The sequence below is a fragment of the Acomys russatus genome, chromosome 9 (assembly GCF_903995435.1).
Source record: "Acomys russatus chromosome 9, mAcoRus1.1, whole genome shotgun sequence".
Taxonomy (NCBI): domain Eukaryota; kingdom Metazoa; phylum Chordata; class Mammalia; order Rodentia; family Muridae; genus Acomys; species Acomys russatus.
Window position 1 is genome coordinate 43350317 of NC_067145.1, and position 24623 is coordinate 43374939.

The following is a 24623-nucleotide window of genomic DNA, read 5'->3' on the forward strand; positions in this document are numbered from 1 at the left end:
ATGGTGGGGCATGCCTAGAGTCTTAGCACTACAGCGGGCAGAAGCATAAAGGACTGCTGCACGCTTGGAGTCAGCCTGGTCTACAAAACAAGTCCCAGGCTAGCCAGGGCCACATAGAGAAACATTAGATTTCAACTCATTTGGGGCTGGTGAGATGGCTGAACAGAAGAAGGCGCCTGATGCCAAAACTGACCACCTGAGTTTGATCTGCAGAATGTACACGGCATGTACACCACGGTTCATGTGCATACACACACACACACACACACACACACACACACACACACACACACACACACACACACACACACACACACATACACACACACACACTACATACACTCACTCACACACAGTAAGCAAACAAACAAATAAAAATGAAAATATTAAAAGTTAAACTTGGGGCTGAGGAGATGGGTCAGGGGTTAAGAGCATATGTTGCTCTTGCAGAGGACCTGGGTTCAGTTCTGAGTGCCCACACACTGGCTCACAACCACCTGTCATTCCGCCCTCTTTCTTACATCCATGGAAAGCAGGCAAACACATGGCCCTAATACATACCTGCTGGTAAAACATTCACACACACACACATCTTTTTAAAAATTAAACCTATTTAAAGAAGTTACAAGGAACAAGATAATTCTTGAAAACTAGGAAAAGATATTGCTCAAGGCAGAACCTAAAAACAGTGAGAATAGATTACCTGAAAAGAAAAATGATTCTTGATTAAAAAAAAATCATAATAATTTTAAAAATACACCTGAGGAAAGGCATGGGAATGCTTGCTCTCCACTTAGCTTACATGACTCTACTGGTACTAACTGGAAGGAACACCCAGATGTTTTGCGGAGTGATGGGAGAAAGGATCAGGGAGGTGGGAGAAGTGCATGCTGGTCCTTGAACCGTGTTGCTTCTCATCCCTCTTATATTTAGCATGCTTTTGCACAGGGCAGGGTTCTGGTTCCACTGAAATATCTGAAAACAGAGAAAGGAAGGAACAAAGAAACAGAGTAGGAGGAAAAGAGGGTAGATACAAAACACAAGAAAATCTCACCACACTCCCAGCACATCTGGGCCATCGGTTTCTCTTGTACCCTATTTTCAGTAGTTACCACACTTGCTCAGCCTTCAGCATCTAGGTGCTGGCTAAGGACCATTACTGACCACCATTAGGAGCAATGCCAAAAAATGCTTATGAAACCGAGTCATGCCATTTGTGCATATTCCATTTGGGCAAAAACACTTCTTTAGTGCAAGAATTGGCGAGGCAGAGCCTCATGACGTTTGCCCCACACTCCCAGAAATCAAGCCTCCAGTTCAACGTTCCATTCCATAGACCCAGAACATACAAGGATCACATTCAATTTCACACAAAGACAGGCTGGTGGGTGGCCCTGTAAAACCACAGATAAGGGAATTGGAAGGAGAGAGACAGAGCAGACCTACTAAGCCAAAGATAAGTGAGATGAGAATGCAAAGTGAGGTTGCAATAAGGCCATGAGAGAGGAGGTCTGAGCGGCTGCAAAAATATGTTTCCAAATGCTGTTCAAACCAAGGCTCCAGACCTCTTGTCCTGTCGTCATCATCTCCCCTCCACCAACTCAATCCATCCCCATCAACAGATGAGGGGATGGTCATGTGCACTGTGTATGCTGACTGCTGTGCTCTGGCTGCAGTCCAGATGTAGGTATTGTCAATTCTGTGAAGAATCTCCTGTGTCAATGTTGTATAAAGGATGTTCTGAAGTTATCTCTGATTGGTTAATAAAAAGCTGATAAGCCACACTCGGGAGGCAGAGGCAGGTGGATTGCTGTGAGTTCTAGGCCAGTCTGGTCTACAAAGTGAGTCCAGGACAGCCAAGTCTACACAGAGAGACTCTGTCCCGGGTGGGAGGATGGGGAGCTGATGAGCCAGTATCTGGGCAGAGAGAACAGAATGTGGGACTTCCAGTCTCTGGGGTTTCAGGTAGAGAGGGGAAAGAGGAAGAAGAGGAAATGGGGGAAGGAGGGCCACATGAGGACAGGGAGATACTACAGAGGCAGCCAAGGTGGCACTGAGGTGGCAAGGAATGGGCACATGGCTGGCAAGTAATTGCGTTAGAATAATCTGCCCAGTTATAGTGCTTAAAGCTTGCTGAATAAATCTAATAGGTCTGTGTCAGCTAATTGGGAGCTAGGGCAGGTATTAGAGAAGGCCCTGACTAATACCATATCCAACACACCGTGATGTCATTTCTGTCCTTGATTATTATTGCTTCTTTTCCTTTCTTTCACTTTTTAGTGTGTGACTGTGTATATAACATCTGTAAGTGTGTTTGTGTGTGCATGTTGGGGGTTTGTGCACATGTATGTGCGTACACATGTAAAGGCTAGAGATTGATGTTGGGTAGTTTCTGTTTTTATTGTTTTTGAGACAGAGTTTCTCTGTGTAGCCTTGGCTGTCCTGTAGACTTTGTAGACTAGGCTGGCCTCAAACTCACAAAAATCCATCAGCCTCCACCTCCCGAGTGCTGGGAATTATAGGTGTGCGCCACCTTGCCCAGCCAGCGATTTTGAGTATTTTCCACTATCACTCTCCATCTTATCTTTTGAGATAGGGTCACTCAGTGACCTTATCTATCTACTGAATAAACTAACTGGCCAGGGAACGAGCATCCTCCTATCTCTGCGACAGCAACCCGCGGCCGCAGCCTTGTTATAAATCCTGCCAGCACACTTTGCTTTCTGTGTGGTTGCAGGGGACCTAAACTCAGGTTCTTAAGCCTGCATAGCAGGCACATCACCAACTCAGCCATTTCCCAGCTGTGTTTCCCAGTTCTCTCGTCTCTAAATGGTTCCAAGCATCATGGATGGATGACACAGACTCCATGGTGACCTCCTGAAGGGCCTGGTACAGGCTGGGTAATGGAATGAGACCTGAGAACAGGTTTTTCCTCTTTCTGTGCTGGGAATGCAGTTGAGACAGGGTCTCTATGTAGCTCTGGCTGTCCTGGAACTATGTAGACCAGGCTAGACTCATGCCTGCCTCTGCCTCCCAAATGCTGGGATTAAAGGTGTGTGTCACCATTCCTAGGTCTGGGACCAGGTCTTGGATCTACTTCTGCAGAACCTGTGACAGCTCCTTTTTGTACCTTTGTCCTCCTCCAGTCTGTCACTGTTCTCATTTTTCTCCCTAATGTTGGGTGTGTCAATATGTACTTCTGGTTCCATTCCAGACCGTGGCTGTCACCCTGGACCTTATCACTGTTGATCCTTCTAAACACGGAGGCTGCTACCAAGCCAGTTTCATCATCCCTCTCACATAGCAGTGAAAGGTCATTGTTTATTTATTTATTTATTTATTTATTTTGGTTTTTTGAGACAGGGTTTCTCTATGTTATCTTGGCCGTCCTGGACTCGCTTTGTAGACCAGGCTGGCCTCGAACTCACAGCGATCCTCCTGCCTCTGCCTCCGGAGCACTGGGATTAAAGGCATGTGCCACCACGCCCAGCTAGAAAGGTCATTTTTTAAGCTTTGCCTTTACTCTGATTCCACACCATGGCCCAGGTCTGTAATCCTACACTCTTCTGCTGGCATTCAGGCTTCACTAGCACAACCCAGCTTCCCTCTCTTTGTACCCACTGACGTTCTACTCCGAAGTCCACTTCCACCTTTCTTAGGCTGGCCAATGGGCGCCACCTCCACTCCTGGCTCAACATCATCATCTCTCTGATGGTCCTCCTTATTCCAGAAGGATGCTTTCCAATTCTGGTCTTGGCCACAGGTGAAGCTTTGGGGCTACAGAGGTTAAGCAGGAAAGCCAGACTTCCTCATCCTTCTGATCCCCAGTCTGAAAAATTTCCCTCCTAACTATCCCCTCTATGCAGTGATCTCCTGTGAGCTTCTGAGATGGGCGGTGCCATTTGCAAATCCTGACTTTGTAAACAATGAATATTTCTCTTGCCCTCTCTTTCTTCTCCTTCTTCTTTTTTTTTTTTTTTTTTTTTTTTTTTTTTTTTTTTGTACGTTGCTGTATATTAAACTTCACTCAAGGTACTCTGCGCCTGGGAAAAATCCCAACCCCAATACTGAATGCTCACTTCCCACCAGTGGTGCCTTGAAGAAGAATGGCCCCAAATAGGCTCAGAGATTTGAATGCTTGGTCAGTATTTGCAAGGATTAGGAGGTGTGGTCTCATTGCAGGAAGTGTTTTTGGAGGCAGGCTTAGTGGGTTTCTCTGTGTAGCCCTGGCTGTCCTGGACTCACTCTGTAGATCAGGCTGGCCTTGAACTCACTGCGATCTGCCTACCTCTGCCTCTCGAGTGCTGAGATTAAAGGCGTGTGCCACCACACCCTGACCTGCTTGGTGGGTTTCAAAAGCCCAAGCCAGGCCCTGTGCCTTTCTACTGTCCTGCTACTTGCAGATGCAGAGGTAGAGCTCTCAGCTGCTTCTCCAGCATCAGGTCTGCCTGCCTGTGTGCCACCTTTCTCTCTGCATGACAATAGACTAAACCTCTGAAGCCTTAAGCAAGCCCTGGTTAAATGCTTTCTTTTATAAGACTTGCCATGATCATGGTGTCTCTTCACAGAAACAGAATACTGACTAAAACACGACCCAAGGTTCATTCACCGTGTTTATTAGCATAGTCAAAAATCAGAGACCAGTCATTTTATTTTTGATAACCAGGAATTTTTCCCCAATTTGAAATTTCTTACCTCTCCTAAAATAGTTGTCAACAGACTGGGTGCTGGGCTAGATGACTGAAATTTAGAATGTTTATAACTATTGCTGCCTCTTCTTTACTAAAAGGGGTTTTCATATGTGGATCCAGTACTGCAATGGGGATGGATTACCCTCCGCATCCTCACTACTACAGCACTGTTTGCCTGGTCTATGATTAAGAAAAAGCCTCAAAGAGATGCTAGACTCACCTACTATCATGCAGCCGAGAGTGTCTTCAGCATCTACAAACTCTCAACGGACCCCAAAGTTCACACCTTTCCCACTTAAAAACAACAACAAAAACAAAAAAAAAACCAACCTTCTCTTGGCAGGTGGATGCTGGGATTTGTCCTTTGTGTACAATGGCAAGTCTGTGCTCACTGTGTCTGCCCCTAATAATTAGCCATCTGACTGAATGACTCCAAAAATGGGTGGACAGATGAGCAGCAAAAAAGGCAAGGAGCAGCCCAGACCAGCAACAAACAGGAAGGCAACCCAGCATTTGTGAATGAGTGTATACTTATGCTCCAGACTCAGCCATGTTGGTCTTTCTTAGAGCCCTTGATCTCAAGACTCTCTATCGCCTTTGCTGGTGATTCTCTCTAGGCTCTGCTGATGATGACTGCTGCCTGACTTTGAGTAGCTATACTTTGGTTCTGGCTTCCCCTTTTCCCCTTAACTTCCCGCCTGCTCCACTGAACTCCTCAACAGTGGAGTTTCACTGAACTCTTAACGTAGGGCTGCTCCCAAGATGCTCTCTCTTGTCCTCCTACAACACTAATTAAAAGGAAAGCTAGTGTCGATGGTGGTGGCACCCAGTTAAGTAGGGATCAAAAGCCACATGTTCAAAGTGATCTCTAGTTAGTATTCCTTTTTTTCTCTCTCTCTATCTTGTTCAGTCAATAGGAAATGGAATTGTTTTTGTTTGTTTGTTTTGTTTTATTAGCAAAATTGCAACCTGTGAGTTTTTCGCCTTTTCATTTCTTCCTCCTCTTCTCCTTCTCCTCCTCCATCTTCTCCCTCTCCTCCTCCTCCTCTCCTCTCTGTTCATGTGAGACCAGAGGTTACTACCAGGTGCTGTCCACTATAACTCTTCATTTTCTATTTTGGGTCAGGGTCTCTCTTAAACCTAAAGGAGTTTGCTGATTAGACTAGGCTGGATAGCCACCAAGCCACAAAGATCTTTCTGTCTCCTGGGATTACAGGCATGTGTGCCACCACACCAAGCTTTTTATATGGATATCCAGCAGCCTAAACTCAGGGCCTCATGCTTGCAAACGTCTATAATCATAGTACTCTGGGACAGGCTGGGAGACCTGCCCAGAAGCTTGCCTCAACAAGGTGAAGGTGAGAACCTGCTCGCAATTGCCGTGGCACTCCCACACATGTACTCACACACTTATATAGCTCCATGTGTATACACACATACAAATAAGTAAGAAAATAAGTAGCTTTTGGAAAAGGCCTAAACGTGGAGGGAGGCAGTAATGGATGCAGCCACTCTTACACAAATAAGTATTATGCAAAGTGCATATTTTGAGGACTTTAGAGGACATTGAGGTAATCTCTCAGCTTTTCAGTAATTGAGAATCAAGAAAACACATTCGTATTTTTAAAAACTCAAATGCAGGGCCAGGGAGATGACCCATATGGTAAAGGCTCTTGCAAATCAAAGCCCGACAACCTAAATTCGATACCAGGAACCCATATAGACATAGGAAATGAATGACTCTATAAAGTTGATTTCTGTCCTCCACACTTGTAGACACACACACATACACAACTAAATTTTAAAAAATTAAACCTAAATTTAAAAGTCTCTATTAGGAATATTCCAGTCCTCACTCCAAGACTACAAAGCAGGGGCACGCTGTTTTCTCATTGTGTTTGGTACCAAGGAGTTAGAAAACCCCTAGATTTTCCTACTTCCAGGCTACAATGCACATGCCAGATGCATCACTTCTGACTTGGTATTCTGTTTCTGTCAACCACGTTAGGGAGGCAGCCAGGAACACAGCCCTCAAGGAATAGCTGGTATTTGGGTCTGGAGATGTGCATCAGATGGTGTTATTTGACTTTCTCCAAAGTGGGGGGGGGGGAGTAGGGGGTAGGGCGGAGTGGGTGGGAGACAAGGGGAGTGGGGGGTGGGAGGGGGAACCTACAGTCAGAAGGTCTGAGAAGAGCAAAGGGCAGCAGGGAAAGTACAAGTGGGTGGTGGGATACAAGACGCAGAAGATGAGGGGTCTTGATAGATATTCCCCAAATCCTGTCAAGGTTTCTCTGGTGTCTACCATGCTGGTTGGGATGGACTCACAGAACCTCGGCAGACTGAGTGCACACTCATGTGCCCTCCAAAATCTGCCCCCTCAGAGATCATCGGCATAGAATACAAGAGACAGATCATGGCATCTGTTCAGCCTCAGGAGAGAATAGCTGCCTAGCCATCTCACAGCTGTGGATCGCCCTTCCCAGCCACCACAGACTGTTCTCTTCTCTGTCCTTACCTACTTCTCCTTCAAGTGTAGCACCCCTAAATGTACAAGCCCTGGGCCTGGCATGGTGGCTTGGGAGGCAGACGGGGATCCCTGTGAGTTCAAGACCAGCCTGGTTATATAAGGGGTTCTAGGCTAGCCAGGACTAACTACATAGAGAGACTCTGTCTATGAAACAACCAAGCAAGAATAAAACCCAAACTTACAGGCCACGATCGTTACCATTTGGGATAGTGGAGTACACAAGGATTCTGAGTTCACATTTCTTCTGGTTCAAGTCCCACCTTTCCCTTATTGTTTAATTGTAACTGAGTTTCTGTTACTTCCATACAACTAGCTTTGCATCAAATATACCGTTTCCCAAAACAGCAAGAACACTCAAATCCTATTGCTCAAATACACATCGATGCTGACAAGCCTGAATCAAAGAAAAGGGAGCCCACCTAAAGCACGCAGGTGTGGGTCATCAGCCCATCTTTACACCAGTGAGGTTTCCCACCTCCTCTCTGCAGTTCACAGACGTCTTTGTGCAATGTGAAGGGGGGAAAAGGCAAGTGTGGAAAAGAAAGCACATTTCACACACAGCCCTAGGCATCTGACAGAATCCTCAGAGCACACTCCACTTATGGGAGAAACAGAACAAAAGATGAACTACAGACTGAAACTGTACCAGCTGATGCCACTCCCCGTCTCTACGGATAATCAAAAGCCCAGGGACTTAGGCAGAACTTTGGCAAGACAGCAGACTGAAGACACTGAGCATCTCTAGGTACCTGGAGTCTGCATGGAGCGCCCTCCCCCTACCTACCCCTCCCAGCCCCCTCCCCCCAATCCCATCCCCCAGTCCCCCCACCCCCCCCATCCACTTAGGAGAATGGCTGAGTGCTCTGCTTCCTCCACCACAGTCTCCAGCCTCAAAGGTCAATCTGATAACAGGCCAAAGAGGGCCACCGAGGAAGCCTTCCATCTCCTGTGACCCTAAACTTGCTCAGTCTGCTAAAAAGTAATTGCACACAGCCCAGGAACAATAACACCCTGCGCCGCAGTTGGGTGATATCTTTGGGGCCTGTCAAGATAACCAGAGAAAACAGGGAGCTGAAGACAGCAAAGAGCCGAGGACCCAAAGGAAAACACCTGTGATTTGTAAGAAAGAAGCAGAAAGAGCAGCAGCAGGAAGCCTGGTGTCAGCGTGAAGAAAAGAGGCTTGTCACAGTCTATTTTTAGTCTGTTTCGCCTTGATATGGACTTACGGACTTTTGCATTCATTCATTCACTCACTCATTCATTCACTCACTCATTCACTCACTCATTCACCCATTCATTCATTCATTCACTCATTCATTCATTCACTCACTTATTCATTCACTTATTCATTCCTTCACTGTGCCAAGCACTGAAGTGCTCGCAGGATGGATTATAGTTGCACATGTCTTACGCAAAAAACAATATCCTTCATGGCCTGTGCATTAGATGATGCATCTGTGGTTAAAATGAAAGCGTATTTTTGGAGCACTGCACGATATGTGAGCCTTCCTCTCGAGTCAGGCTTCCTGTTCTCTTGTTATGCTAGTTAGGAAGACAGTGCTCTCAGCTCTCACATTAAAACTTTTCAGTGGCTAAGCAGGAGACCAGAAAGCACAAAGTGGCAAGAACACTGGCCTGTCTTTTCACTGGGGACCTCAAGTTCATCTTCATCATTAAAAAAGTGAGCTGAGAAGTCTGGAAAGATTGCTTTTGGAGAGGACCCAGGTTTGGTTTCCAGCACCTATGCAGCAGCTCACAGGTGTCCTCTTCTGGCCCGTGTAAGAACCTGCACGTAGGCAGTGCACATAAACTCAGGCACACATACGAGCACATAAATTAACAACAACAATAATAATAATAAATAGGCTGGGCATGGTGGTTCATGCCTTTAATCCTAGCTCTTGGGAAGCAGAGGTGGGCAGAATTCTGTATGTCTGAGGCCAGTCTAGTCTATATAGACTATAGAGAGTTCAAAGCCAGCCAGAACTATACAGTGGGGGCCATCTCAAACAGACAAAGAGCAAAACAACAATAAATGATATTAATACTACTAATAAGCAAATAGGGTTTTGAGACAGAGTTTCTCTGTGTAGCCCTTACTGTCCTGGAATTCACTCTGTAGATCCGGCTGGCCTCAAACTCAGACATCCACCTGCCTCTGCCTCCCCAGCACTGGGACGAAAGGTGAAAGGAAAGGAATCAGTTCAGGACCTCCAAGACCAAGTTCTCAGCACAAAGGGGATTTATTTGCCCGAGGGGGACAGAGGACAGGAAATAAGAGACAAAGCAGGAGACAGAGAAGAAGGGAAAAGGGTATTTGTGCCTGGGAACAAAGGACTCTCTGGATAGAGAGAGACAGACATGGCCCATGGGCAAATGGCGGTTTATAAAGGGAAAAGGGAAAACCCCATGTTAGGGCGGGATGTTTAACTTTAATTGGCCATGTTAATTAGGTGAGCCAAAGGGGGGCTTTTGATTGCTGGACTTCAAGACTTTGCTAGCTAGACCGTGGTGGTCAGCCTCAGGAAGAGACGTAGACAAATAAGGGACTAGACTTTGGTGGCTAGCTTTAGGACACAACCTAACAGTTTTTTAGCAAGGCAAAGAGAATGGGGTGGTGGGGGGGGGGGTGGGGTGGGGCAAGGGCTGCTAGAGCCATGGTTGCCATGCTCATGTGGGCTGGATGAACATGAGTAACCCTTCATTATGTATCTTTAAAATAATTTAGAAACTCTTCAGCCATCCCAAAAGAGCTTGGGTAGCCTGCCCAGGTTTGCACTGCCACTCAACCCGGCTTCTTACCAACTAGTGACCATAAGCCAAGGAATTTGCAAGCCCAGGCGTCCATTTCTACCCCTGGGAGTTGGGGGGAAGCATGGAACCTTTACGGTTGTGTGACAAACTGCCGGGTGCCAAGTCTGAGGAGGAGGAAGTACTCAAGAGAGAAGGACAAGATCGCCCAGAGGTGTGCTCGCCATGCTCGACCTGGCCAGGGTCCCTTCAAAAGGTGTGTGCTACCACTGCCCAGAATAAACAAATCTTAAGAAAGAAAGAAGAAAGGAATGGAGGGGGGGGGGGGGGGGGATACGACAATAAATGAGCTGTGTGAGGATGTTTTCCTAGCATAAGGAAAGCCTGGGTCTGATTTTTAACGCTACAACAACAACACGTGAGACTGAGTGGGCTGGAGGGACAGCCCAGCAACTTGCGCATGCCTGTGACGTCAGCTCCCAGAGGGGCACAGAGTAGAGAATCACTTGGCCTCGCTGCCTGCCAGTCAAGCTCCAGGTTCAGGAAGAGAGATGCCCTCAAGTTAAGCGCAGACTGATAGATGAGGTCAGCTGACGCCCCCTTCTGGCCTCTATGCTCACGTACAGGTTTGCATCCACACATACATGTTGCTACGTACACACACACACAGACACTTATATGTACACACACATAAATAAATGTATACAATTTAAAAGTATATATATTTCTTAGAGGAATGAGCAAGGCAGGGAGAGGTGACTGTGTTCCTACCTGGTCCCTCAGCCTCTCCTGGTGCCCCATGATTGCTGTGGCATGGTGGGGGTACTTCTGTTTTAGATGCTCCAGGAACGCCTCTCTCTTCCTATCCATCTCAGGCGTTTGCATTCCCAGGATCTCCTTGGAACTTCGGGGCCCACCTAGAGTGTGTCTCCTTGGGATATTGCGGGCAGGCTTAGAAACCTGAGCCCGGGGGTTTCCATTAGACAGGCGTTCCTTGGGCCTGCGGCATGCTGCATCTTCCAGGGACGTTACCTGAAGATTGCTTCTTCCTTGTTCTGCAAGATGAAGAACAAAAGTGCAGTTCACATTTAATGGTTTCCCAGGCGCCTCATTTGTAGAACACCAGGAGAGTTTGTGGTAGTTGCTACAGAATCAATGTAACTTATTTTTGTTGTTATTGTAGGTTTTTTTGTTTTGTTTTGTTTTGTTTTTAAGCAAAGATGGGGCGAAAACCCTACAATCAGAAGAAATTTGAGAAAAATGTACTTTAGATGCTGTAGTAAAAAAAAATTTTTTTTTTAAATTTATTTCTGTAATGAGTTTGTTACAAATGAGAAAGTTTGGAGAGACAGGTGTTTACAAGTAACTAGGCTGCCCCTGGGTCTGTAATTAGGGCAGAGTCAACCCCAGTGATCCAGGCAATTTGTATATTTTTCATTATAGTCTCAACCTACTAACAGGACTTTTAAATGTTTATAATCTGAAGATGGTTCTGAGCCCTGTGGTTCAGCATCAAGGAGAAAACCAGCTATATAACCCTCCTCTCGCGCCTGTAACCCACTAGAAAGTTCCATGTCGCCCCTAGGCCAGGCAAGGGGAATGTCACTGAGGTAATAGTTGGGGAGCTATAAAGTGAAGGTTCGGCCACATTTTCCCTGAAATGACTTCATCTAAAACACACTGAGCAAGGGAGGAGTCATGAGTATGTTCTGGTGGCTTCGACCTAGGGAGACTGCTTCCAAGCCGGCCTCTCAGGTCGGTTAACTTCTCCCTAGAACAAACCCGCTAGGACGTGGAAGGTTAATGGTTGGGTTCAGAGCACATGAGGATCCTCCTCTCTCTCTTTATTTTATTTTTTGTTTGTTTGTTTGTTCCTGCTTTCTAAGATGGGGATGAAAGCAGAAAACACAGAGAAGCTACAAAGATTCAAGAACACAACCTTGGTCTTTTGTTTGTTTCTGTTTGTTTGGTTGGTTGGTTTTTGTTTTGCTTTATTTATTTGAGACAAGGACTCACTATGTAGCCCTGACAGACCTGGAGATTGCTATGTTGGCCAGGTTGGCATTGAACTCACAGAGTTCCTCTTGCCTCAGCCTCCCAAGTACTGGGACTAAGGGTGTGTGCCACCACAGCCAGTCCTCAGGTCTGTCTAGAAAAGGCAGAATAGGCTCGGAGGGTAAAGGCATTTGCCGCCAAGCCTAATGATGTGAGTTCAAGCCCTGGCACCCACTCAGGAGAAGAAGAAAACCAACACCTGCAAGTTGTGCCTGACCTCTCCAGGCACATGTGCACCCCACCCTCTATAATAGTAATAACACTTTTTTAAAAAGCAACGAGTGTCCAGAATGTGGATCTAAACCAGCTCCCTAAAAGCAAGGGCACCAACACACTAACATGGTTACCTTCTCTTTGCCTGGAAACTTCTGCATACAGAGCTCAAAGTGCAGACCCCTCTGGCAAGGAACGGAAAATATTTTCATCTCTGGGTAATTTTTTTTGTTCTTGTCTTCCAAAGCTCCCTGTGTACCCTGAGAACAACTCTTCTTGTGTGCCCACTTTGCTCATTACAACATCCCCGTCAGACACTGATGAACGAAGGGAGGAAAACAGCCTAATTAATTACTCTTAGCTCTCACTACTTTTAAGCTTAAAGACGGAGAAGACAGATGCTTTGGTTAAAAAGATTTTGAGAGATTATTTATTTGGTAATAATAACTTTATTAAGTAATAAAAATTTGCATCACAGCTTCTTTTTTTAAAGCATCTCTTCCCTAATAATACAGGAGTCACAGAGTCTATTACATGGAGTGATACCGGGCTGGGGACATAGCTTAGAGGTCAAATTCTTGCCCAGGATGTGCAAAGTTGCAGGTGAGAGCCATAGCACCACCAGGAAAAGAACAAAGGTAATATCTCAGGCTGATAAGCACATATGCGTGAAGACACACAGCTTCTTTGTGTGTGTGTGTGTGTGTGTGTGTGTGTGTGTGTGTGTGTGTGTGTGTGTATGTGTGTTGTACATGCATTTTGTATTAGCCAAAACCGCTGTGTGCATGACAGACCCCTGTGGCTTTTCAAGACTGTTTTCAACAACATCAAAATAGTCCATGGAAAAATTATCCAGGACAGCCAGATTAATGAACTAGCCTGAAACCCTGGGAAGGTTATTTCCTTACATGGGCAGTAAGCACATACCTCTACATTCAGCCCCGTGGATCAATAAAGGGCGTGTAAGCAGTCAGACAGGCAGGAGGAAGACACCGTCTCCTGAAGCTAATAGACCTTCAGCAACTGACCTCCATCCAGGGACCATTAGACCTGGTCAAGACAGCTGCAACAGCCTTGAAGTAAATTGGGGAACCAGCTAGACGTAGGGTCTTGGAAGTCACTGTCAATCTCCAGTCAGCATTAACCTTTAGTCATCCCGCTTACTGGATTTAAACTTACCCTTTCCTGATACGTTTCATGGAGAAAGCTGAATCAACTTTATGCTGTTTTTCTAGTTCTTTCATATTCTGTTTGTCTGTTTGCTTGCTTGCTTGCTTTTTTTGAGTTAGGATTTCTCTGGGGAGCCTGGGCTGTCCTGGACTCACTCTGTAGACCAGGCTGGCCTTGAACTCACGGAGATCCGCCTGCCTCTGCCTCCCTAGTGTTGGGATTAAAGGCGTGCGCCACCACGCCCAGTTTCTTTCTCATTCTTGTGGGTTTTGTAAATAATGTCTCCAGTTGCCTAACAAGGCTGAATGTGGTGTAGGAAAAGGGATGGAAAGGGTAGGAGCAGTTAGCAAGAAGGGAGGCTCATGCAGGCCACCTGGCAGGCAGAGCAACCTCGATCTTATCACCCTCATCCACTGCGCCATCAGTCCCATCTGCCTCCACCCCAGCACGGGGCACCATCATCTTAACTGCCCAATACTATCCACTCAAAGCCACCTCAAACTCTTCATAGACTCTTGGGCCTTTTCCTCTGCTCTCAGAAGCTGCCAGCCCCACACCTGAAGGAGAAATGAAATCTGGACTATTTCAACCATATGGGGAGAATTCGGCCTTTTAGCTGAGCTTAAAACCCAAGCAGGGTAGTGGGGAAATGTCTCAGCAGTTAAGATCCCTGTCTGTTCTTCCAGAGGTCCAGAGTTCATTTCCCAGCAACCACACGGTTCACAACCATCTATAATGTGATCTAACGCTCTCTTCTGGCCTGCAGGTGTACATGCAGGCAGAGCACTGTATATATAATAAATAAATAATTCTAAAAACAAAAACAGAAAAAACCAAGGAGGAGGGGCATGCATAAACAAGAGAAGGAACAGGCCAAATCTATTTTGCCACAGTTCCTACAGTCACGGTGTGAGACCCAAGTGGACCAATTCCTCATTGTCTGTATGAGTGAAGAAAAGAGCAAGTGTAGAACCCTCGGGCTGCCAAACAGAAGGGCAGTTAGTTCTGTTTCTTGTTTGGAAAGAGCTTTGGCGCTAAGATGTAAATATGGGTGTGTCCGGTTGTTTGCTATTCTGGGAATCCTTGTCTAACAAAGTAGAAAAGTAGGCTGAAGACAAGGCCTGGGCAAAGCTGAAAGGCAGCCCTGTTTCCTCTTCCTGCCCCTCCCAGGCTCTTCCAGGGAGCCCACTTCCAGCAGGGCAAAGAGCAAACCAGAGCTTCCAATGGAAAACCAACCTTCAATGTGGGGAGGAGGAGGAGGGCAGGCATGCCATGCAGCTGCTCTGCAGAGACCCAAGGGGGCTGCAGCTGGGATGTGTGCACATCCTGGACATGAAAAAAAGAGAAGAGTCCCCGGGAGGGTAAATACAAAAAGACAGAGGGTTCTAGAGAGGCAAGCATCCTAAAGTGGCCATCCGTACAGCAAGCTGTGCAGACCAGCAGCTGCTGGGCTGTGGGGACTGGTGACTTTGCCATGCTGGGTTACCCTGGCTGAGTCAGATGACAAAGCAAGGGGCTCATGGGCTTTGCATTATTGGTGCACTGCAGGGAACCAGCAGTAGTACAGCCATCTTAAGGGGATATTTCTGTTGTTTTATTTTATCTTATCTGCTTTGAAATTTATTTTTTGTGCTGAGAATTAAACCCAGAGTCTTGTACACATGTGTACTAAACATGGACTCTACCACTGAATTATACTTTGCTGAGAATTTATTCCCCGGTCAAGAGTAGGGAGTCCAGTGGTCAAAGCTAGCCTAGGTGACATGGGGAATTCCAGGACAGCTAGGATTACTGTATAATAGAGCACAAAGTCTTGTCCCAAATAACCAATGATATGTAGAGTATTGGATATGTGTGTGTGTGTGTGTATGCACACCTACAAATATATACACACATATATATGTATGTGTATATATATATATAATTGGTAGTCTACATATTGTGTGTATGTATGTGTGTGTGTGTGCACGTGTACACTCATGAATTCTGTTAGACTAGCTGGTCAGCAAACCCTGGAGACCATCTTGCCTCTCCCCCTCCCAGTGCTGAGATTATGGGCAAGAGCCACCACATTTAGCTTTTCCCATGAGTTCTGAGGATCCAAAATGAGGTCCTTGTGCTTCTGGATCAAGCACTGTACCCAGGAACCCACATCTAGCTCCTGCTTGACATCCCCAACCCCCCTGAGCCCCCCACATCCCCTCACGGTTTCTCTGTATAGCCTTGTCTGTCCTGGAACTCTGTAGACCAGACTGGCCTCAGAGATCCACTGGCCTATGCCTCCTGAGTGCTGAGATTAAAGGCCTGTGCCATCACCGCCTGGCTCTCCTCACTTTATAGCAGTTAGCTAAGGCGTTGTTTTTAAGACAGCATCCATGTAGCCCAGACCAGACTCAAACTTGCTGTCTACGTGTCTCAGCTCTCCAAAATTCAAGGATTACAGCCAGTGTGATACCACAGTAGGCAAGACAGAGCTTTCTGAGCTTGCCAAAGAGCCCTTGTCTTTAGGGAGTTGCTGCCTAGATATGATGCCTTTGGGTGTACCTGTGACACCCACTGTACCATGTGTCGGAACAGACACATCCCCTGGCTGCTCACACAAGCAGCCTACACTTCCTGTCCCCTCCATCTAACTGGGACTTTGTACTAATTCCAGTCAGAGTGATGTGGGCAGGAGTAACAGGAACACCTTCATCCCTGGCCCCTGGGCCTCCTAAAAATCTCGCAGGGTTTCTGTCTTTACTCAGCTGAATGCAAAGAGCCTAGGAGAAACCTCCTAAGGGGTTGTATGCTGATGGGACAGTAGCTCAGGAAATCGACCCTGATCATATAAAGCTACCGAGAATAATGCACATGTTCACTTGGACACTTAGTTCAGCGCCCCTCGGTTTTTCAGTTCTCTTGTTAGTGCTACAAAGACCATCATTATATACAAACAGGCACAGGAATTATAGTTGAAATGAGCATTGCATCCTTCTTAAGGACCTTGAAACCGAAGTCAGTGGGCTGGCAAGATGGCTCAGAGGTAAAGTGCTGGCAAGCCTGACGGCCTGAGTTCAATTCCCAGAGCCTGTTTAAACTGGAAGAAGAAAACCAACTCTACAGAGTTGTCCTGACTTCTGCATATGGACACCAACATACTCACACTCACACGTCGCACATCTTCACAATGGTGATGATGATGATGGTGGTGGTGATGACGACGACTACGATGACGGGGATGCTATAAATGTGTAACGGGGCTGAAGAGACAGACCGCTAGCCAAGAACACAGATTGCTCTTGTGGCTGTTCAACTCCCAGCACCCACATGACAGCTCACAAGCGTCTATAACACTAGTTCCAGGGGATCCTTGCCCTCTTTTGGCCTCGATGGGCACCACGCAGGCCTGTGGTACACAGACATACATGCACTCATACACATAAATAAATTTCTTTTAAAAATGAAATCAAGGATCAAAACGATCCTTGGTGCAGACTCTATACAATAGGCACAGCCTTGCTCCTCATCTGGAAAAGCGTTCTGTGTTGTGTTGCCTCAAGTTAATTGACTGAGTCAACTGTTCATTGGCACAGATACTGATCAAAGGCCTGCTCCAAACACTGAAAGGGACAGGAGCCTGGGGGAATGGTGATCAAGACAGCACCTCTCCCAGCATCAAAGCATCATATGATGATTAGCAGTCCGTCAACAAACACGTCATATACGATCTGAGTGCCAGGTAATGCTCTGAAGAGCGAAGGAAGATACGGGCACAGAAACTGACCGGGCTGTTTCACACTGCATTATCGGTCATTCCCGAGGCTAGTGCTCCAGGGAGAGCAGCGAGCCATGGGCCAGAGGGGGCAAGCAGGTGGATGGACCCCTGAACAGACCTTTTGAGAAGCTTTTAAAAGCCAGAACAGGGAGGCTAGAGAGATGGTTCAGAGGTTAAGGGCACTGACTGCTCCTCCAGAGGTCCTGAGTTCAATTCCCAGCAACCACATGGTAACTCACAACCATCTATAATATGATTTGATGCCTTCCTCTGGTCTGTAGGTGTATGTACATGCAGGCAGAGCACTGTACACATAATAGTCAAGAAATCTTAAAAAAAAAAAAAAAAAAAAAGCCAGAACAGGAGCTCATGTTGTTGGCAACACGCCAAGGATCATACCAGGAGCCCATGGTCTCCTAAAGGAACGAGACACAGACTCAAATTTCACCAACAGTCAGGCGTGATAATGGACACCCTTATCCCAAGATTTGGTAGGAAGCAGGAAGATCTGGAGTTCAAGTCGAGCCTTGGCTACATGAGTTCAAAGCCAGCCTGGGCTACGTAAGACCCACCCCCACTCCCACCCCCACCCCCACCTCAAACAAATTCCACCAATAACTACCAAATGCCTACTCTGCTGAAGGTGCACAACTTCTTACACTGTGCGCCCACGGGGTCACGTGGCTAAATGGGGAAGCTGTGAAAAAGTTAGCAACAGGGAAGGGTTCCCAGTCCTGCAACAAAAAAGTTAATTCAAAACCACACATGCATGCACGCACACATGTACACACACATGCACAGGGTCAGCGCCTGAAGAGCTAGCTCAGAGGTTAAGAGCGTTGCTACTCTCACAAAGGCTTTGGGTTTGAGTCCCAGCACCCACAAGGCTGCTCACCAATGCTTGTAACTCTGGCTCCAGGGGATCTCACACCCTTTTTTGATCTCCACAGTTATCAGGCCTACACGTAGTGGTGTATAGACTCAGGCACGGACGTGCGTGTGTGTGCGCACACGCGCACGCACACACACACAAAGTTAATCAACAATACATGTAAAACCAGACACAGTGGTACACATCTGTAATTCCAGCATTTTGGAGGTAGATGCAGAAGGAGTTCAAGAACAGCTTTGGCTACAAACAGAGTTTAGGGCCAGCCTGGGCTACATGAGACGGTCTTAAAAACAAAACAAACAGAAATCAAGCGGTATTGAACCTGAGATGCTTCCGGCAGCGCCCGCCCATGTTGCATTCTGTTTCGTAGGGGCCTTGGTTTTGCACACACACCACGCCTGCTTTGCCCGGCATCTGCCACCATGCCACAGCTTGCCAGCAAATGCTGCCTGAAGCCCAGTGGCTCAGATTCTAGTCCTGTATGTTTTGAGTTGTAGTGCTTTCACTAGGCGTGCAAAACTTTTTTCTCTTATAGAAAAGGAATGGTTTAATTATGGGAAACAAGGGCTTAAAATAGCTTCCTACTGTCATCCTTCAGCGTGTAAGTATCAAATTAATGTGTCTTCAAGACGTATTATCTTAGAATGTTTGGTTTTTAAAGATTGCTGTTTGAGATGCTCACTTGAAATAAATTTTAAAAAAATCATTCAGCAAATATTGGCTTGGAATTGGGATGGAATTTCCATAATTTCTGAAATGGCTTTAAACATATTTTTTTGACATTTGTGCTGTGTGTTCATGTTAGTGATGCTCTCAGCACGACTACAAAATCAAACTATCAACACTGAAAAGTAGTAAAGAAGCTCTGTGTCTTGCAATATCAAATATTCAGCCAAGATTTAATTCATTACATAAATATAAATAAGCATATCCATCTCAGTAGGCAAATTTGTTCCATCTTTAATAAATTATACACACACTCTCTCTCTCACACACACACACACACATACATACACACACACACACACACACACACACACACACACACACACACACTGACAGCCAGCCTTGGTAGCATAAGCATTTAGTCCTACTTTATATATCTTGTTAAAACAGCTACCTGGTATTTCTTAAAATGCATGTGTATCTGTGCACATGAGTGTTGTTGCCCAAAGTCCAGAGAAGTGTATTGGGTTCCCTACAATAGGAGTTACAGGCAGTTGTAAGTTTCCTGATGTAGGTGCTGGGAACTGAACTTGAGGCCTCTGGAAGAGCAGTGCTTGCTCTTAACCACTGAGCTATCTCTTCAGTCTCTAGGGGTTGTTTTTAAAATAAGCTTCTTTATGATTTAACATCAATAAATGTTTGATTTACATATCTCCTTTATAATTGTACATATCCCGTGTCATATAAATCTTCCTAGTTGAAAGACACTAGGGGCAGGACTAGAGATTTGGCTCAGAGTTTAAGAGCACTGGCTGTTCTTCCAAAGGTCCTGAGTTCAATTCCCAGCAACCACATGATGACTCACAATCATCTATAATGAGATCTGGTGCCCTCTTCTGGTGTGCAGTCCTGCATGTAGGCAAAACACCATATACATAATAAATAACTCTTTAAAAAAAAGAAGAAGAAAGAAAGAAAGACACTAGGGGCAGAAGAAGTTTAGGAAGCTTTCATGACATGGTACTATCATTGGTTTCAATATTCTTGCAATGACCATATGCCACCGTTTCCACACAGCCCTGCAGTTCAACTGTTGCCCAGTGAAATTATTTATAGAGTTCTCCTTGATCCTCTAAGGTGTCTGGGTTTGAACAATGAGTTACACAATCACCGAAAGTTTCCTTCTACACAGCTGACTGATTAACCAAAGTCCCTCGGGTAGGGTAGTGTCATTAGCCAGCTGCCTAATTGCTAAGATGGTGAAGTGCTCCTCCACGTGGCTAGCACTTCGTGGTGAGATGCGCTCATGAGGAAGACATGGTCCCAGCCCAGGCACCTCACGTTGTGACTGGGTGAAGCAGACACAAATGCAGTCATAAGGCAGAGCCCAGTGGCAGTCACCCACATGTGGCACCACAGGCGGTGTTGGCCTCAGGACCGGTGACGCTCCATCAGCTCATCCTAGGAAACATCCATGCATGCCCCCATCGAAGCCTCTGCCAGAAGCAAACCCTGACATTCTAACCGGGACTCTCCTCCTCCTTTTATTATTTTTCCATCCCCTTTCCAACGTATCTCACCTGCAGGTTCTTAGGTGCCTGGGTGCAGCTCTTGGTCTTGTCCTTCCGCACAGAGGCAGCCATGGGAGAGAGCTCAGTCTCCAGTCCTCCTGGCAGCCCACTGACCACTATCTGAACTGATACCTGATGCATCTCTCAGCCCTCACACACCTTAAGGAAATTCTGCCTTCCGCGCCCCAAGATGGCCCCTCTCCCTTACCTATTTCTCAAAACCCTTTACCACTTAGGGAAATGCAACTCACCCAGCCACCTGGATCAAATATTTTCAGCTGTCTCGGACCTCTCAGTTCTACTCAACAATACATCTGATCTTAGCAAATTCCTTTGGTTTTGCATTCGGTATAAGTCAGGAATCTGCTTCCTTCTTATCACTGTCTGCTTATCGCCCCGTCTAGCCTAGAGCAGCAAAAGGGTTTCTTGCCTGGTTTACTTCAGAAACCTCCTTAAAAGGCCTCGCTGCCCATCCCCCACCCCCAGTCCACTTGTGTTAAACCCCACAAGGCACCTTAGCCCACCAACTGCCTTCTAAAACCCCCAACAGAGTTCTTGTCTAACATGCTCAAGACTCTATGTGCCTCTACGTTCACTCCCAGGGCTCCAAATTAATTAAAATTAATTTAATTAAATAAAAGTCGAGTCCAGTTTGCTAGCAGTGCCTCACCTCCCAGGAAGTAGAAGCCAAAGACCTTCCCACAGTTCCACAGGTCCTCCATAATCTGGCCTGGGCCGCTGACCTCTCGACCTGTTTGCCTCCCCATCGTTTCCTTGCTCTCCTTTCTCATGCTATGCGTTTTGGTTTATTCTCACCTCTGCTCAAGAGTTACCTCAGCGAACGGTGTGGTGTGGTTCTCTGATAAATCCTTATGGTTTCACTGCCATTCCCTAGTTCCTGCCTTAATGTCCCCCTCCCCCCGCCCCTATCCTTACTTTTAGCTAATAGAATCACCGGATAAAACACGGGGATCTCCAGTAAAACTTGAAGCTTGGGAGGATAAAACATATGTTTTGGACTAAGTCTGTGCCAAGCGATAATTAAGAAATACTTACGCTTTAAAAACTACTCATTGTTTAATCCAAAACTCAAAGTTAACTTTAGGCATTCTGTATTTTTATTTATTTACTAAATCCAGTCTCCCACACATCTCACACATCGGTTATTTTGCTTATTTGTTCATTGTTTGCCTCTCTACCCCACCCCACCCCAACTTGGCCCTTAGAACGTCAATCTAATGAAGGGGAGTATTTTTCAGTCTGCGTTTTGCATCACTGGATCCCCCAGCGGCTGGAACACTGACTGCTATATAACACAAGTCCAATATTCATGGAGTGCATGAGTAAGTGAAGCGAGGCATCTGACCGTCCCAACCTCGGCGACACCAATGAATCACTCTGGTTGTTTCAGGGTTACTTCTTAAGCAGCTCCCCATCTACTTGCCCCCTCTTAGAATCCGGGTCGTTTCTTTCAGGACAGGCCCAGAGGTTGAATTCCTGCAGTTAAGATCCGTCCTATCAAAAGAGAGCGAGTTGGGGGCCTTCCTTAGGCTGGATGCCACCAATTTCAGGACCCTCGAACTGCGCCTACACAGGTTTAGCAGATGGGACTGCTGCCCCAAGACTGGGGGCGGGGCGGGGGGGGGGGTTCATTGAATGTTTAGGAGGCAGGCTTCCTTTTCAGTTCACTGGGGGATTTCTCTTTCCTAATTGTATTTTCTTCTGTCTGGCTTGGTTTTGCATTTTCAGTGTGGATGAGTCATGTGCTACTTCCTTTTTTCATTTTAAAAAACACACACCTTTTCCCTTGTGCATAATCCCCACTCCCACGCGCTGCCGTGCACACCCCTGCACATCTTTGTGTTACCAACTGGCCTTAGCTTGAACCTGGATGGGTAGGGTAGGGTGGGGCCGGGAGAGGGGGGCGGTTCAAGATCGTGTGGTAGGTGCCCCAACAGCCTACACAGTGAGAAAGGGGCTGATGGGCGCTGGCATCACAGTCTGCGGCCACCCACCCTCCTGGCAAGATTTATTTGGAACTATATAAGGTTCTGGAAATTCCCAACGGAAAAGACAAGTCTATTATAAACACAATGTAGAAAAGAAACTGCCTGGAGAAAATACAGGAAAACTGTTCTAAGAACTCGCAACTTTAACATTTAAACAGAACGCCCGAGAGTTATATCTTATCACCCCGATGCTCACGTACTCCCCTGCCGTTCGGATCTGCAAAATAAGAGCACCCTTAAACTCCAATTTCACTGTAAAACGCTGCAAAACTTTGTATCCCTTAAGAAGCTGGCCCCTTGGAAACTCCTAACCAATGAATGGAACCGCTGCACCCTGGAGGTAGGCGCAAAATTGCCTTTCAGAGCTTCCCCAAGCACCGGGAAATTATCAAATCTCTGCTGGGCCATTCATTTGTCATTGCTTAGAGATCCCCCCACGAACTGCTTGTTCACTGTTCGACCAGTTTGACAACACGCACCACCTCTACACCGACTTAGGACTTAGGAAGATCTCACAAGAGATAAGAGTCAAGAAACCACAGCTCTGGTCTCAGATTGAAAAGGCGCGCCCCCAGCCCCCCCCCCAACACACACACACACACACACACACACACACACACACACACACACACACACACACACACACACACACACACACACAAGAAATAGACTTTCCCTGGCATCAGGAGCCGGGTCTCCAGTTCTAAGCAGTGTGCGTGTAACTCCATCTTTGAGGACTGTTACTTACTAGGCATCTGTCTGCTGTCTGCGGAGGGAGGCAGGTTCGGCTCACATTTCTGGCCTTCGCTTTCTTCCATTGTCCCTGCCGGCCGCCCAGGCTCCTCGCTCTGGAAACTTCAGAGCGCAGTTCGGAAAGCTCACAGAAAGCGCTTGGAAGGGGGCCCGGGGGTGGGGCGGAGGGGGACCGGCGAAACCCCACCCTAACTAGTCTCCACTCCGGTGCAAAGTCTCCCTCGCCCGGGAAGACCGCATTCCAGCGCCCGGCCTCCCTCAGCCCCTGTCCGGGAGCGTCCGCAACCGCCTGCTGTCGCCAGGACTGGGGGCTGTGCCCTGGAGGCGGCGGCTGTCCCCGCCTCTGCCGCCCAACAGGTGACGGCTCTGCTGACCTAGGACGCAGCCTGCCGGGTTTCCCCGGGACTTGCAGCTTAGGGACAAGGCAAACACTTCACTCAGGAGTAGGACAGGAACTACTGCTGCAAGCCAGGCCCAGCCCTCTTTTAATCTCAGGAGCCCAAAAGGCCCCCCAGATCGGCTGAGTAAGAAGCAGCGAACTGCTGAATCCCCCAAAGTTATGAGAACTCTCTTTAAAAAAAAAAATTTTTTTTTTTGAAGATAAGTGCATGCTAAACGTTTCGAAATAAACGCTTTACATACCAACTCTGTGGGGACTAATTAGCATTTATAAAGAAGTATTGTAATTTCCTCTGGTCAACTTCAATCACTTTCCTACCGGACTTTAACCCCTGGATTTTAAACCCTTTGTTTTATGTTGTTTTGTTATTCGCCTTCACTCTCTCCAACTCCTCCCCTCCTCCCCCAAAACACACACACACACACACACACACACACACACACACACACACACACACACACACACACACACTCCTCTTGACCACAAACCTGAAAAGTCACCCAGTAAATCAACCTTCTGAGTCTCTCAAGTTAATTACTTCAGAACATCGGAAAGGCAATTAAAATGCTTTTCTCTGGACGGGCAGGGTTGCATCCGACAGGCCTGCTCTCCTTTTAAACTACCTACAAATATTTATTTTGTTCAGTACCCAGTCCTTGGAAAGCTGGCAAAGTTCCCAGAAAGTGAAAATGGGAGGCACAATGTCCACACAAAAAGGATGGGAAAATAATCTAAGCAACATTTGCCCCCCCCCCCTTTCCCCCTTTAGAAACCGGAACCCAATAGCTAGCGGAGAGAAGGTGTGACATTTTAATCTATGGCCCCATGTCATCTCAGGGGGGAGGGCAATGGTCATCCTGCCTGCCATACTTTGACCCAATTTACAGCCCATCCAAGGCGGATTGGACAGTGAGTTAGAAGAAGAATGTGTGCCGGACAATGGCTGGCCTCTGGGCTGGGCCATGGCCTTGAGTCACCTGTGTGCCTTGGCAGCAGAAGGCACATATTTTGGCTGCTTCGAGCATAAAAAACGCGCAAATCTGTAAAAGACAAAAGCGTGTGCCACAAGTAAGTAAGGTATGAGTGACACCGTGTTGGGAGGAAAAAAGAACCCCTTGCTTCCTAACAGGAATTTTCTGGAAATCCAAGAAGATGTGGAGGTCTTGTA

General features: G+C 46.8%; 1 protein-coding gene across 8 annotated transcripts in view; it reads right to left on the reverse strand.

Moving 5' to 3' along the window:
* Nucleotides 1-23456, reverse strand: part of Kiaa1217 (KIAA1217 ortholog) — a 302809-nt gene extending 279353 nt beyond the window's left edge. For 2 of the 8 annotated variants that reach the window (XM_051151251.1, XM_051151257.1), the window contains exons 1-2: nucleotides 23051-23443; nucleotides 10741-11024 (exon numbers count right to left, since the gene is read on the reverse strand). In XM_051151251.1, the coding sequence (XP_051007208.1) occupies nucleotides 10741-11024; nucleotides 23051-23120 (354 nt within the window). In that variant the 5' untranslated portion in view covers nucleotides 23121-23443. Of the gene's footprint in view, nucleotides 1-10740; nucleotides 11025-23050 lie in introns of all 8 variants that reach the window. The other 6 variants (XM_051151247.1, XM_051151246.1, XM_051151250.1 and 3 more) reach the window with 6 other exon arrangements.
* Between the last annotated feature and the right edge of the window lie 1167 nt (nucleotides 23457-24623).